Source organism: Coregonus clupeaformis, chromosome 8, assembly GCF_020615455.1.
Source record: "Coregonus clupeaformis isolate EN_2021a chromosome 8, ASM2061545v1, whole genome shotgun sequence".
NCBI classification, from domain to species: domain Eukaryota; kingdom Metazoa; phylum Chordata; class Actinopteri; order Salmoniformes; family Salmonidae; genus Coregonus; species Coregonus clupeaformis.
This window is the reverse complement of record NC_059199.1, coordinates 23,015,001-23,030,088: the sequence shown is the minus strand read 5'-3', so window position 1 is coordinate 23,030,088 and position 15,088 is coordinate 23,015,001. Positions and strand designations below refer to the sequence as shown.

At 50.7% G+C, this 15,088-nt stretch overlaps 1 protein-coding gene across 1 annotated transcript in view; it reads right to left on the bottom strand.

Annotated features, from left to right (window-relative positions):
* The window catches only part of nhsl2 (NHS-like 2), a 154,804-nt gene that overhangs the window by 8,300 nt on the left and 131,416 nt on the right, over positions 1 to 15,088 (bottom strand). Inside the window, exons 3-5 of the mRNA XM_041882636.2 lie at positions 4,669 to 4,817; positions 4,094 to 4,313; positions 1,338 to 2,722 (exon numbers count right to left, since the gene is read on the bottom strand). Of these exons, the coding sequence (XP_041738570.2) occupies positions 1,338 to 2,722; positions 4,094 to 4,313; positions 4,669 to 4,817 (1,754 nt within the window). The remainder of the gene's footprint in view (positions 1 to 1,337; positions 2,723 to 4,093; positions 4,314 to 4,668; positions 4,818 to 15,088) is intronic.

The following is a 15,088-nucleotide window of genomic DNA, read 5'->3' as shown; positions in this document are numbered from 1 at the left end:
GGTACAAAAGTATCTATATCCACAGTAAAAACAAGTCCTATATCGACATAACCTGAAAGGCCGCTCAGCAAGGAAGAAGCCACTGCTCCAAAACCGCCATAAAAAAGCCAGACTATGGCTTTCAACTGCACATGGGGACAAAGATCATACTTTTTGGAGAAATGTCCTCTGGTCTGATGAAACAAAAATTGAACTGTTTGGCCATAATTACCATCGTTATGTTTGGAGGAAAAAGGGGGTTACTTGCAAGCCGAAGAACACCATCCAAACCGTGAAGCACAGGGTGGCAGCATCATGCTGTGGGGGTGCTTTGCTGCAGGAGGGACTGGTGCACTTCACAAAATAGATGGCATCATGAGGAAGGAAAATTATGTGGATATATTGAAGCAACATCTCAAGACATCAGTCAGGAAGTTAAAGCTTGGTCGCAAATGGGTCTTCCAAATGGACAATGACCCCAAGCATACTTCCAAAGTTGTGGCAAAATGGCTTAAGGACAACAAAGTCAAGGTATTGGAGTGGCCATCACAAAGCCCTGACCTCAATCCTACAGAACATTTGTGGGCAGAACTGAAAAAGTGTGTGCGAGCAAGGAGGCCTACAAACCTGACTCAGTTACACCAGCTCTGTCAGGAGGAATGGGCCAAAATTCACCCAACTTATTGTGGGAAGCTTGTGGAAGGCTACCCGAAACGTTTGACCCAAGTTAAACAATTTAAAGGCAATGCTACCAAATACTAATTGAGTGTATGTAAACTTCTGACCCACTGGGAATGTGATGAAAGAAATACAAGCTGAAATAAATAATTCTCTCTACTATTATTCTGACATTTCACATTCTTAAAATAAAGTGGTCATCCTAACTGACCTAAAACAGGGAATTTTCACTAGGATTAAATGTCAGGAATTGTGAAAAACTGAGTTCAAATGTATTTGGCTAAGGTGTATGTAAACTTCCGACTTCAACTGTACATCAGAAAAAAACATACATTAAACCAGGGCTGCCCAACCCTCTTTCTAGAGATCTAGTGCCAGTAGGTTCAGTCCACTTATTAGCTGCTCACCTTAACTAGATTAATCATGTATGTTAGGGTAGGGTTGGACTGAAAACCTACAGGACTGCAGATCTCCAGGAAGAGGGTTGGGCAGCCCTGCATTACACAGTACATACAGTAAAATACCAAAAACCTGTGACTAAGGGAAGTGCTAATGGCCCTATTCACACTTGAGATAAGTAGACTTAACATGGACTTAAGTCCAAATTTGACTTCATGTTCATGTTAGTCAACTTATCTCAAGTCTGAATAGGGCCCTTAGTGTATAGGAGACTCTCTTACCTTCATGCACTCTATAACAGTAGTCCCTGTGGCTGTACTAGACCCAGACAACGACCTGTAGGGGTCAGAAGCCTTCCACTCCTCCAGCTGCCAGTGGGCTGGGAAGGACAGCTCTGTTGTGTCTGGTCCCTGGACCTCCAGGCTAGGGGGTCCATCCACGTGGCCCAGCTCAGGCATCTCCAGATCGGGCTTGGAGAGGGAGGAGGAGGAGGGTAGGAGGAAGTCTGTCTGGAAGTCCTGGAGGTGGTCCCGGGGGATGTGGAGGGATTTGGGGCGGCCGTCCCGGTAGTGACCTCCATTGTGGCCATGCACGCGCCCCTCGGCATCCCCTAAGTTCTTCATGAGCGAGACACTCCGGACGGGCGGAGGGGGTTTGCGTTTGGACTTCTTCAGTGAGATGGAGCGAGAACGTAACCTTAGGCGACCGTCTGGGGGGAAGTTGCTGTCAGTTACGGAGATATTGTCGATGCTGGCGCTCCCATCCTCGGAGCTCCCACTGGGGTAGAGGAGGGCGTAGCTCTCGCCCCTCTCACCCCCCTCGCCGCGAGGGTAATGGTGGTGGTGCATCGCTGTTAAAACGCTGCCGCCGTTCCCGTTTGTCCCGTTACCGGCTCCAGGTAGTCCGCCGACGCCGTACATCCCGCCGCAGACGTTATCCGCGGAGCAGAACGAGCCAGAATCCGTCGGCGTGGAAAGAGAACGCTCACGGAACTTAAATGCATTGGCGGCAGCGACAGAACGCGCCGATCTCTCCCTCCTCTCTCCTCCTCCCATCCCTCTCTCCGAACCACTCTGTTCGTCAGTGGGGCTAGCCGCCGCCCCCTCTGTCTCGCTCCGCCTCCCCATCATCATCCCTATGGTGCCTGGGTGCCTGTGTCCGGAAGGTTCCGATATTGATGTGAACGAACTAGAGTGAGACTGCGACCCTGAGCTCACGGAGAGTCCCGAACTGGTCTGAGAGGGGCACATCAACCCCCCACCCTGCCCCCCAACCATCCCCACCATCCTTACCCCCTTGGGCATGGTCGCAGGTCCCTTCCCCAGCGGACTTGGAGCTATACTATAACTATAGGCATCGTTCCAGGCTCCTGGGGAGAAGGTGGAGCCCTTGGGGCCGTTCCAGGACTGAGAGGGGGAGTTGGAGCAGAGGAGGGCGGCAGAGTGGTCCATGGTGCCCAGGGTAGGAGGTGGGGTCCTGGGGGACTGGGGAAGGCTGGGGTCCAGGTCACTATGGGTCTTCCTCAGGGGTATGTGCTGGACAGGGGTGTCTGTGACAGGCTCCAGAGACCGGGGCTGGCCTCCTCCACCACAGCCCAGGGACGGAGAGGGGGAACAGGGGGAACACGATCCCTGGAGGAGGTCTACACCCAAGAGTTTACCCTCACCTAGGGAGAGAGAGAGGAAGAGACTATTGAGTTACTCATGGACAAAAAGAGAGGTTGTCTCATTGATAATGAGGAAGCATTCTGACTCACTTAACATCAGAATAATGTTTTCCTGCGCTTGCCTACATTAAGAATGAAACTTTATTTGAAGTTTCGGAGACATCTCCTGAGAAAAGACCTTGGGTAACTCATTACCTTCTACACAGTCAGCTCAGGTCTGGTCTGTTTCTTTACATTTATTCATTCATGAAAATAGTGCGAGGAGGAGAAAAACAACTCTCTCTCTCTCTATACGTCACTCTACCACTTTCTCTCCTTCCCTCCTTTCTCTCTCTCTCTTTCCCTGTTCCGCCATCTCTCTTTTTCTCTCTTTTTCTCTCTTTCCCTCTCTCCCTCTGCAGTTTTTTCGGATAGAGGAGTGGAGTGAAGGAAGGAAGAGCTGGGTGTTGCCATGGCAACAGCTACCTGTTCTGTCATTGGGGCAATGGTAATGGTGAGATGATGAGAGAGCGAGAGAGAGAGGGAGAGAGAGAGAGGGTGCAGCAGAAAACACACATGGGTACAGTGCATCTAACTGGAAATCAGGTGCCCACCTAAAATACACAACGCACCTAACCTTACCAAGCTAGTCTCAACACACCTAACTCAGAGGCACACATACACTACTGCACTGACACTGTATTGCACAGGCAGAGAAAGGGAGAAAGATGACACGTGGTTTGATACAGTGACAAACCGAGAGAGAGATGCAGGGAGAATGATGGAGCGAGAGAGAGAGAGGGAGAGAGAGAGAGAGAGAGAGAGAGAGAGAGAGAGAGAGAGAGAGAGAGAGAGAGAGAGAGAGAGAGAGAGAGAGAGAGAGAGAGAGAGAGAGAGAGAGAGAGAGAAAGAATGATAGAGAATGATAGAGTTGAAGAGATTCTGGGAAAATGAGAGCGAGGGGAGAATAAAAGATAGATTGAGAGAGAGAGAGTCCTGAAAGAGAGTGAGATACTCTACTGTAGATGGATGAGAATTAAGAGGAGAGGGAGGATGGGAAAGGAGGGGGAGAGAAGGGGAGAGGCGTCCAATGACAAAGCAGTTGCTATGCCAAAACCAGGAGGAGGTTTGGAGGGTGAGTGTCAGAATGCTGCAGCTATGATGACCAGAGCGTACTACCAAAAACACACACTACACACACACACACACTACACATGCACGCACTCGCACACACACAAAACCTAAATAGATGACCGAAAATAGAGTAGATAGAATGTAACCAAATAGATAGGATAAACAACTTAGATTCTGTACGCAGTGATGCTTACACACACACACATTCACACACACTACCCACACCCATCTCCTGCCTTCCCCATCCCCATCCCTTACCTGTGACGTCCAGGGGTAGCAGGTGAGCGGGGGTGCGTCGTCCCAGGTGCCAACGGGGTTTCTCGGCCACGGGGGGTCCCAGGGAGGTGCTGCTCCACCCCACTAGAGGGCGATCTGACCCACAGGGGGACGGGGAGGGAGAGTGGGACAGGTCTGTACCCCTACTGATACTTACTGAGGAGGTCTCATCCTCCTCACACACCTGCCCCTTAGACGCCGGCTGAAGGAGAGAGGAGGAGGGAGGAGAGGGTATAGGTGAGAGAGGAGTGATGGGAAGGAAGGAGTTGCACTTAGATTCATAGACTAGAGAATATTTGTGCTGTGAAGTTTCAGATTCACATGAAACTCTCATTTTCTGTTTGAAATCAAGTAGTCAACTTCAATCATGTAGCAATGGAGAAATGTATTTCCATTATCAAACAATATGCTACCATGTCCAAATACATAGTACCCAGCACCTAAAAATCAGCTGTAGAACATTTGTACAAGAACTACAATTCGTACAAGAATGAAATACAGGTCAGTAAAGGTAAATTAAAGTGCAAATTAAATCAAATAAAGGTGTTTATATTTGCCAGGAAGATGAAGTCCGGTCTCTTGATGTTGAGGGAGACAGGGGAGCGACTGAGGGTGGTGGATGTGTCGTCAGAACTCTGGGAGGACGCTGTTGGGTGGCGGAAGGTCTGGCCTGTTAGCTTGGTGTCATACAGCTGCTCTTCAAAGTCTGGTAGAAACACATACACATACACACATGAATGGTGTTAAGACACACATTGTGTCAGACATACACACACACACACAGACAGTTACACACATGCACGCACACACACAGCAACAGACACGGGCACGCACATAAACACACACATACACACACAAGACACAACAACCTCAGAGTTAGTCAAGTTGCAGAACATCCATCCCGTTAGCTGCTTCTTGAAGTCTGCTTGGAGCAGTTAGCCACATGCAAGGAGTGGAGGCTTGGAGGAGTGGAGATCTAGCACAAGAGAACAAAATGTGGAGTCCACCTCTTGCATTGATTCTTTAGCACTCACTGATTCACTCCTCTCTCCCGTTTCCCTCTATTTTTCTCGCACTCTCTTTGGGAATGTTTCTCTCCACCTCCTCTCTCTACCTTCTCCTGCCTCTCTCTCTTTCTTTCTTGTCCCTTGTTGCTCCCTCGCTGTCTTGCCCTGCTTCTCTCTCTGTCTCTCTCTTCCCCTGCTTCTCTAGAAGCTGCAGGACTCCACCTCAGGACATTGTAAACATACTGATTATCATTCCACAACCCACCCCCCTTAAAAGTCCCCAAACACAACCCCCTAGCCATTCATTTGGCCCAAAACACACTCCTCCACTCCCCAACCCCTCTCCACTCATCCCAGCAGCCCCATATCCCTCCACACACACACACACACAGATCCACGTATGCGAGCACACACACATATCACCCCAAGCCCTGTCCCGCCCCCAAACTCCTTCAGACAATATTTGGGGAGTGGGGGGGTGAGTGAACTTGCTCTCTGGGACAATATAGATGCCTTCCTCCTGGTGTAGGGTTGCCTAGCAATGCCAGTCGCCTGGAAATAATGGAATACCACTTGAATCAACAATGGCCCCCAGCAAATCCCCCTTAAGGGAAGAGGGAAGACCTGCCCACTGATTATAGTTGCGACAAAATGACCACCTTACTGGGAGCCTGTGGTTGTCAGGTCTGGTTCTGGTTAGGCTATAGCAAAACAGATCTGGCAACTTGGACATCTTGCTTCTTACAAAAAAATACTTTACTTATAGATTTTCAATTATGAGGACAAGAGACAGTAACATAAAATGTAACATCCCCAGTTAACTTAGGACTACTCAAGATGAACTGATTATAACCTTACAGTGAATGTGGAATGAAAGAGAGTACCAGCAACAACTTCTTTATGACTTTGTTGATTGCATTGCCTCACTTGTTTTGCTGTATTTGCTGCACTGTCATGAAATCAAATCAAATACAATTTTATTGTCACATGTGCCGAATACTACAGGTGTAGAACTTACCGTGAAATGCTGACTTACAAGCCCTTATCCAACAATGCAGTTTAAAGAAGAATAAGAGTTGAGAAAAAATATTTACTAAATAAACTAAAGTAAAAAATGAAAGAACAACAATAAAGAGGCTATATACAGGGATACCGGTACCGAGTCAATATGCGGGGTACAGGTTAGTCCAGGTAATTTAGGTAATATGTACATGTAGGTAGGGGTAAAGTGACTATGCATTAGGCAGTCTTATGGCTTGGGGGTAGAAGCTGTTCAGAAGCCATTTGGACCTAGAATTGGCGATCCGGTACTGCTTGCCATGCGGTAGCAGCGAGAAAAGTCTATGACTAGGGTGGCTGGAGTCTTTGGAAATTTTGAGGGCCTTCCTCTGACACCGCCTGGTATAGAGGTCTTGGATGGCAGGATGCTTGGCCGCAGTGATGTACTGGGCCGTACGCACTACCCTCTGTAGTGCCTTGCGGTCAGAGGATCTGAGGACCCATGCCAAATCTTTTCAGTCTCCTGAGGGGGAATAGGCATTGTCGTGCCCTCTTCACGACTGTCTTGGTGTGGACCATGATAGTTCGTTTGTGATGTGGACACCAAGGAACTTAAAGCTCTCAACCTGCTCCACTAGAGCCCAGTCGATGAGAATGGGGGCGTGCTTGGCCCTCCTTTTCCTGTAGTCCACGATCATCTCCTTTGTCTTGATCATGTTGAGTGAGAGGTTGTTGTCCTGGCACCATACTTCCAGGTCTCTGACCTCCTCCCTATAGGCTGTCTCATCATTGTTGGTGATCAGGAAGAGATACAGTCACATGGAACATCATATTACTTTTTAACGTTTTGCTTAACATTGAAAGTGTACTAAATGGAAAAAATAGTTTTTTGCACTAATGAAAAATACATTTTTTGTTTTTCCTCTACCACTGTTGTGTCGTCAGCAAACTTAATGATGTTGTTGATGTCGTGCTTTGCCACGCAGTCATCGGTGAACAGGGAGTACAGAAGGGGACTAAGCACACATACCTGAGGGGCACCCATGTTGAGGATCAGCGTGGCATATGTGTTGTTGCCTACCCTTACCACCTGGGGGCGGCCCATCAGGAAGTCCAGGATCCAGTTGCAGAGGGAGGTGTTTAGTCCCAGGGTCCTTAGATTAGTGATGAGCTTTGAGGGCACTATGGCATTGAATGCTGAGCTGTAGTCAATGAACAGCATTCTCACGTAGGTGTTCCTTTTGTCCAATTGGGAAAGGGCAGTGTTGAGTGCAATAGAGATTGTCTCATCTGTGGATCTGTTAGGGCGGTATGCAAATTGCGTGGGACTAGGGTTTTTGGGATGACGTGAGTGCTACGGGTCTGTAGTCATTTAGGCAGGTTACCTTAGTGTTCATGTGCACAGGGACTATGGTGGTCTGCTTGACAGGGACAGGTTGAAAATTACACTTGCCAGTTGGTCAGCGCATGCTCGGAGTACATGTCCTGGTAATCCGTCTGGCTCTGCGGCCATATGAATGTTGACCTGTTTAAAGGTCTTACTCACATCGGCTACGGCGAGCGTGATCACACAGTCGTCCGAAACAGCTGGTGCTCTCATGCATGCTTCAGTGTTGTTTGCCTCAAAACGCGCATAGAAGTAATTTAGCTCGTCTGGTAGGCTTGTGTCACTGGGCAGCTTGTGGCTGGGCTTCCCTTTATAGTCCGTAATAGTTTGCACTGCCACATCCGACGAGCATCGGAGCCGGTGTAGTAGGATTCAATCTTAGTCCTGTATTTACGCTTTGCCTGTTTGATGGTTCGTCCGAGGGCATAGCGGGATTTATTTTAAGCGTCTAGGTCAGAGTCCTGCTCCTTGAAAGCGGCAGCTCTACCCTTTAGCTCAGTGCGGATGTTGCCTGTAATCCATGGCTTCTGGTTGGGGTATGTACGTACAGTCACTGTGGGGACAACGTCATCAATGCACTTTTTGATGAAGCCGGTGACTGATGTGGTATACTCCTCAATGCCATCGGATGAGTCCCGGAACATATTCCAGTGTGCTAGCAAAACAGTCCTGTAGCTTAGCATCTGCGTCATCTGACCACTTCCGTATTGAGCGAGTCACTGGTACATCCTACTTTAGTTTTTGCTTGTAAGCAGGAATCAGGAGGATAGAATTATGGTCAGATTTGCCAAATGGAGGGCGAGGGAGAGCTATGTACGCATCTCTGTGTGTGAAGTAAAGGTGGTCTAGATTTTTTTTTTGTCTTGTTGCACATGCTGGTCGAAATTAGGTAAAACAGATTTAAGTTTCCCTGCATTAAAGTCCCCGGCCACTAGGAGCGCCGCCTCTGGATGAGCATTTTCTTGTTTGCTTATGGCTTTAGGGTTGAGTGTGGTCTTAGTGCCAGCATCGGTTTGTGGTGGTAAATAGACAGCTACAAAAAATATAGACGAAAACTATCTTGGTAAATAGTGTGGTCTACAGCTTATCATGACATACTCTACCTCAGGTGAGCAAAACCTTGAGACTTCCTTAATATTTGATTTTGTGCACCAGCTGTTATTGACAAATAGACACAGACCGCCACCCCTTGTCTTCTGGAGGCAGCTGTTCTGTCTTGCCGATGCACAGAAAAACCAGCCAACTGTATATTATCCATGTCGTCGTTCAGCCACGACTCAGTGAAACATAAGATATTACAGTTTTTTATGTCCCGTTGGTAGGATAGTCTTGAACGGAGCTCATCCAGTTTATTCTCCAATGATTGTACGTTGGCCAATAGAATGGATGGTAGAGGCGGGTTACCCACTCGCCGGACTTGGGTCCCCTGTATCTGCGTCTTGTCAGGGATGTAGTAGATGGGTGTGGTGGTGGAATCAGGCGCAGGACGCAGAAGTATATTCCAAAGACTTTAGTGAATACTCACAGTGCAAACACTAAATAGCCCGAAGGCGAAACTCCGCACGCAGGCGAAACAAATACGCGCGCACAAACAGGTGCGACAAAAACACTCCAAACTATGGAGGAACAGCTCAACCGAGCAAAATGCAAAATACGTCTAGCAACAACCACAACAGTGAAAACAATAACACACAACACTAGACAAAACACAACGAGAACTTATAGGACACTAATTACACTAAACGAGAAACAGGTGTACAACAATCAGACAAAAGCAAACGAACATAGAAACATTCAACGGTGGCAGCTAGTATTCCGGAGACGACGAACGCCGAAGCCTGCCCGAGCAAGGAAGAGAGGCAGCCTCGGCCGAAACCGTGACAGTACCCCCCCTTGACGCGCGGCTCCAGACGTGCGCCGACTCCGGCCTCGGGGACGACCAGGAGGACGCGGAGCAGGGCGTGTCGGGTGCCCACGATGGGAATTCCGTCAGGAGAGACGGGTCCAAAACGTCTCTCCTCGGCACCCAGCACCGTTCCTCCGGACCGTACCCCTCCCACTCCACTAGATATTGGAGACCCCCATCCGACGTCTCGAATCCAAGATGGACTTCACGGAGTACGCCGGTGCCCCTCGATGTCCAATGGGGGCGGAGGGGTCTCCTGATCTCACTTTCCTGGAGTGGGCCAGCTACCACCGGCCTGAGAAGAGACACATGGAACGAGGGGTTAATACTTTTATATTCAACGGGTAGTTGTAATTTGTAACACACCTCGTTCAACCTTCTCAGGACTTTAAATGGCCCTACAAACCGCCGACCCAGTTTCCGACAGGGCAGGCGGAGGAGCAGGTTTCTGGTAGAGAGCCAGACTCGATCACCAGGTGCGTACACCGGTCCCTCACTGCGGTGGAGATCGGCGCTCGCCTTCTGACGTCGGTGGGCCCGCTGCAGGTGGACGTGTGCAGCGTTCCATGTCTCCTCCGAGCGCCGCGCCCACTCATCCACCGCAGGAGCCTCGATCTGGCTCTGCTGCCAAGGTGCCAGAACCGGCTGGTAACCTAGCACACATTGAAAAGGGGTTAGGTTAGTGGAGGAATGGCGTAGGGAATTCTGGGCCATCTCGGCCCAGGAACGTACCTTGCCCAATCCTCCGGCCGGTCCTGGCAGTATGTTCTAAGAAACCTACCCACATCCTGGTTCACGCGTTCCACCTGCCCATTACTCTCCGGGTGGTAACCCGAGGTGAGGCTCACCGAGACCCCCAACCGCTCCATAAAGGCTCTCCAGACCCTGGAGGTAAATTGGGGACCCCGATCAGACACAATATCCTCGGGTACCCCGTAGTGCCGGAACACATGGGTGAATAGTGCTTCGGCGGTTTGCAGGGCAGTAGGAAGACCCGGCATGGGGAGCAAACGACAGGCCTTAGAAAACCGGTCCACAACGACCAGTATAGTGGTGTTCCCCTGTGAAGGAGGAAGGTCAGTAAGGAAATCCACCGAGAGGTGAGACCATGGTCGTTGTGGAACGGGCAGGGGTAGTAACTTACCCCTAGGCAGATGTCTAGGCGCCTTACACTGGGCGCACACCGAGCAGGAGGAAACATAAACCCTCACATCCCTCGCCAACGTGGGCCACCAGTACTTGGCACTAAGACAGTGCACTGTCCGGCCGATACCAGGGTGTCCAGAGGAGGGTGACGTGTGAGCCCAATAGATCAATCGATCCCGAACCTCGAGCGGAACGTACTTCCGACCCTCAGGGCATTGCGGTGGACTAGGGTCGGTGCAAGCCGCTCGCTCGAGTTCAGCATCGACCTCCCACACTACCGGTGCCACCAGACACGACTCCGGCAGTATGGGAGTGGGCTCCACGGACCTCTCCTCCGTGTCATACCGCCGAGACAGTGCATCTGCCTTACCGTTCTGCGACCCAGGGATGTACGTGATCTTAAATGTAAACCGGGTCAAGAACATATTCCATCTTGCCTGGCGAGGGTTCAGCCTCCTCGCTGCCCGGATATACTCCAGGTTACGGTGGTCCGTCAAAATGAGGAAAGGGTGTTGAGCCCCCTCAAGCCAGTGCCTCCACACCTTTAGGGCCTGTACCACGGCTAACAGCTCCCTGTCCCCTACGTCATAGTTCCGCTCCGCGGACTGAGCTTCTTAGAATAAAAGGCACAGGGGCGGAGTTTAGGTGGCGTGCCAGACCGTTGTGAAAGCACGGCTCCTATACCGGCCTCTGACGCGTCCACCTCTACCTGGAACGGCAAAGAGGGATCCGGATGCGCCAGCACCGGGGCCGAGGTAAACAGGTCCTTCAGCCTCCCAAACGCCCTGTCCGCCTCGGCCGACCACTGCAGACGCACGGACCCCCCTTCAAAAGAGACGTGATGGGAGCTGCCACCTGTCCAAAAACCCCGGATAAACCTCCGGTAGTAATTCGCAAAACCCCAAAAACTGCTGCACCTCCTTCACAGTGGTTGGTGTTTGCCAATCACGCACGGCTGACACCCGGTCTACCTCCATCTTCACCCCTGACGCAGACAACTGATACCCCCAAAAAGGAGACCGACTCCTGGAAAAACAGACACTTCTCTGCCTTAACATACAGGTCGTGCTCCACCAGCCTCCGCAACACTCTGCGCACCAGGGCCACATGCTCGACACGGGTAGGCGAGTACACGAGAATGTCATCTATGTACACAACCACCCCCTGCCCCTGCATGTCCCTGAAGATCTCATCCACGAATGATTGGAAAACTGACGGAGCGTTCATCAACCCGTATGGCATGACCAGATACTCGTAATGGCCCGAGGTGGTACTAAAGGCTGTCTTCCATTCATCGCCCTCCCTGATGCGCACCAAGTTGTACGCGCTCCTGAGATCTAATTTAGTGAAGAAACGCGCCCCATGCAATGACTCAGTCATGGTCGCAATCAGCGGGAGTGGATAACTGTACTTCACCGTAATCTGATTGAGACCACGATAATCGATGCACGGGCGTAAACCACCATCCTTTTTCTTCACAAAAAAGAAACTCGAGGACGCAGGGGAAGTGGAAGGCCGTATGTATCCTTGTCTCAGAGATTCGTCTATGTAAGTCTCCATAGCTTTCTTCTCCTCCTGAGACAGAGGATACACATGGCTCCGTGGGAGCGCAGCTCCTGCCTGGAGGTCTATCGCACAATCTCCCTGCCTATGGGGCGGCAACCGCGTCGCCCTCGACTTACTAAATGCAATAGCCAAATCCCCATACTCAGGAGGAACGTGCAATGCGGGCACCTGGTTTGGACTCTCCACCGAGGTAGCCCCCTACGGAAATGCCCAAACATCGACCCCACACTGGGCAGACCATTCCATCAGAGCTCTCTCCCGCCACGAAATAGATGGGTTGTGGGTACTTAACCAGGGCATGCCCAGCACCACCGGATACGCAGGCGAGTCGATCAGAAATAACTGAATCATCTCCTGATGACCCCCCTGCGCACACATCCTAAGTGGCGCAGTGACCTCCCTGATCAAGCCCGCACCCAACGGACGGCTATCTAGGGCATGAACGGGGAAAGGGACATCAACAGGGAGAAGGGGAATCCCTAAGGCTAAACAAAATGTCTTATCAATAAAGTTCCCAGCTGCGCCTGAATCTACCAGCGCCTTATGCTGGGAATGAGGTGCTACCTGTGGAAAACGCACAGGCATACAGAAATGTGCAACAGAGAGCTCTGGGTGAGTTGGGCGCCTACTCACCTTGAAGGAATCCCCAGTGCGGGACCTGTCGTCCTCCCCCCTAGGAGGCCATCCCCAGCACCTAGCCGCGGTGTGTCCTCCCCGACCACAGTTGGTGCAGGAGATGGACCTCCTCGTAAGCCGACCCCTCCTCTCTCTAGCGCCAGCGCCCCCGAGCTCCATGGGGCACGGCTCGGAGGCGCTGGAGGGTGAAATGGACGGACCCCCCTCGGAACGTCCGCGGGTAGCTAGTAGGTTATCCAGCCTGATGGACATGTCGACCAACTGGTCGAACGAGAGGCTGGTGTCCCTACAGGCCAGCTCCCGACGGACGTCCTCGCGAAGACTACATCGGTAGTGATCGATGAGAGCCCGCTCATTCCACCCTGCATCCGCCGCTAGAGTACGGAATTCAAGGGCGAACTCCTGGGCACTCCTCCTCCCCTGCCGGAGGAAGACCAGACGCTCCCCCGCCGCTTTCCCCTCCGGAGGATGGTCAAACACCGCCCTGAAGCGGCGGGAGAACTCGTCGTAGGTGATGGTGTCCAGGTCGATCCTCCTCCACTCCGCGTTGGCCCATTCCAACGCCTTCCCGGAAAGGCAGGAGATCAGGGCGGACACGCTCTCATGTCCCGAGGGCGCCGGGTGTACGGTGGCCAGGTACAGCTCCACCTGGAGAAGGAATCCCTGACAACCGGCCGCGGTCCCGTCGTAGGCTCTCGGGAGCGAGAGTCGAACTCCCCTGGGTTCCGGAGCGGGAACGGGCTGACTGGCCGATGGTGCTGGCAGAGAGGATGGCGGTGGAGGCGTCCCCCAGCCTCGGATGGTGGTGATCACCTCCTGCAGGGCGGACCCAATCTGCAGGATCTGGTCACTCTGTTCCCGGACCTTTTCCTCCAGCGTCGCCTGGGCTGCTGCGGCTCCTGCTGATTCCATACTTGAAGGTGTGTTATTCTGTCAGGGATGTAGTAGGTGGGTGTGGTGGTGGAATCAGGCGCAGGACGCAGAAGTATATTCCAAAGACTTTAGTGAATACTCACAGTGCAAACACTAAATAGCCCGAGGCGAAACTCCGCACGCAGGCGAAACAAATACGCGCGCACAAACAGGTGCGACAAAAACACTCCAAACTATGGAGGAACAGCTCAACCGAGCAAAATGCAAAATACGTCTAGCAACAACCACGACAGTGAAAACAATAACACACAACACTAGACAAAACACAACGAGAACTTATAGGACACTAATTACACTAAACGAGAAAGAGGTGTACAACAATCAGACAAAAGCAAACGAACATAGAAACATTCAACGGTGGCAGCTAGTATTCCGGAGACGACGAACGCCGAAGCCTGCCCGAGCAAGGAAGAGAGGCAGCCTCGGCCGAAACCGTGACACGTCTTCTCTTCACGCGAATGACGGGGATTTGGGCCTGGTCGGGTATCTGGAGTAAATACTTCGCGTCCGACTCGTTTAAGAAAAAATCTTTGTCCAGTTCGAGGTGAGTAATCTCTGTTCTGATATCCAGAAGCTCTTTTCGGTCATAAGAGACGGTGGCAGAAACATTATGTACAAAATAAGTTACAAATAACGTGAAAAAACACACAAAATAGCACAATTGGTTAGGAGACCGTAAAACAGCAGCCATCCCCTCCGCCGCCATTACACTCATTTCTCAAATCTGAGTGAGTGCCAGTCTGTTTATGTTATAATGTCAACTCCTTGTCACCTTCTCACCAAGGCAAATTCTGGGTATGTGTAAATGTAATTGGCAAATAAAGGTGATTCTGATTCCGATTGCCATGGCAAAAAAATGTTGGCTTGACAATGAGCAATTGAGTTGGCAAGAGCACAAACAGATCTGGGATAATAATATATATAATATGCCATTTAGCAGACGCTTTTATCCAAAGCGACTTACAGTCATGTGCGCATGCATTTTTACGTATGGGTGGTCCCGGGGATCAAACCCACTACCCTGGCGTTACAAGCGCCATGCTCTACCAATTGAGCTACAGAGGACCACAATTATCAGGCTACATGAAATCTGCTTTGTGGTGCAAAAATATCTAACAAAAATCTATGCCAGTGATTCTGTTTAATGTATTAGTCTAGCCACTGGGAGTAGAATAATATGTCCCAGTCTATCAGACTGCAGTCTCAGTCTTTCAACATCACAAAACGCCCCTATTCTCATCCAAGGCTGCTCTTAATGTGAGATGACACCAGCAGCAAAAAGGTATAGACAAGTATGCCACTGTAAATGTAGGAATTAATTAATCATGATATAGAAATAACAGAATAAGAGTTTTTATAAAATGGTGGTATTACAAGGAGGACAGATATAGGTGAGT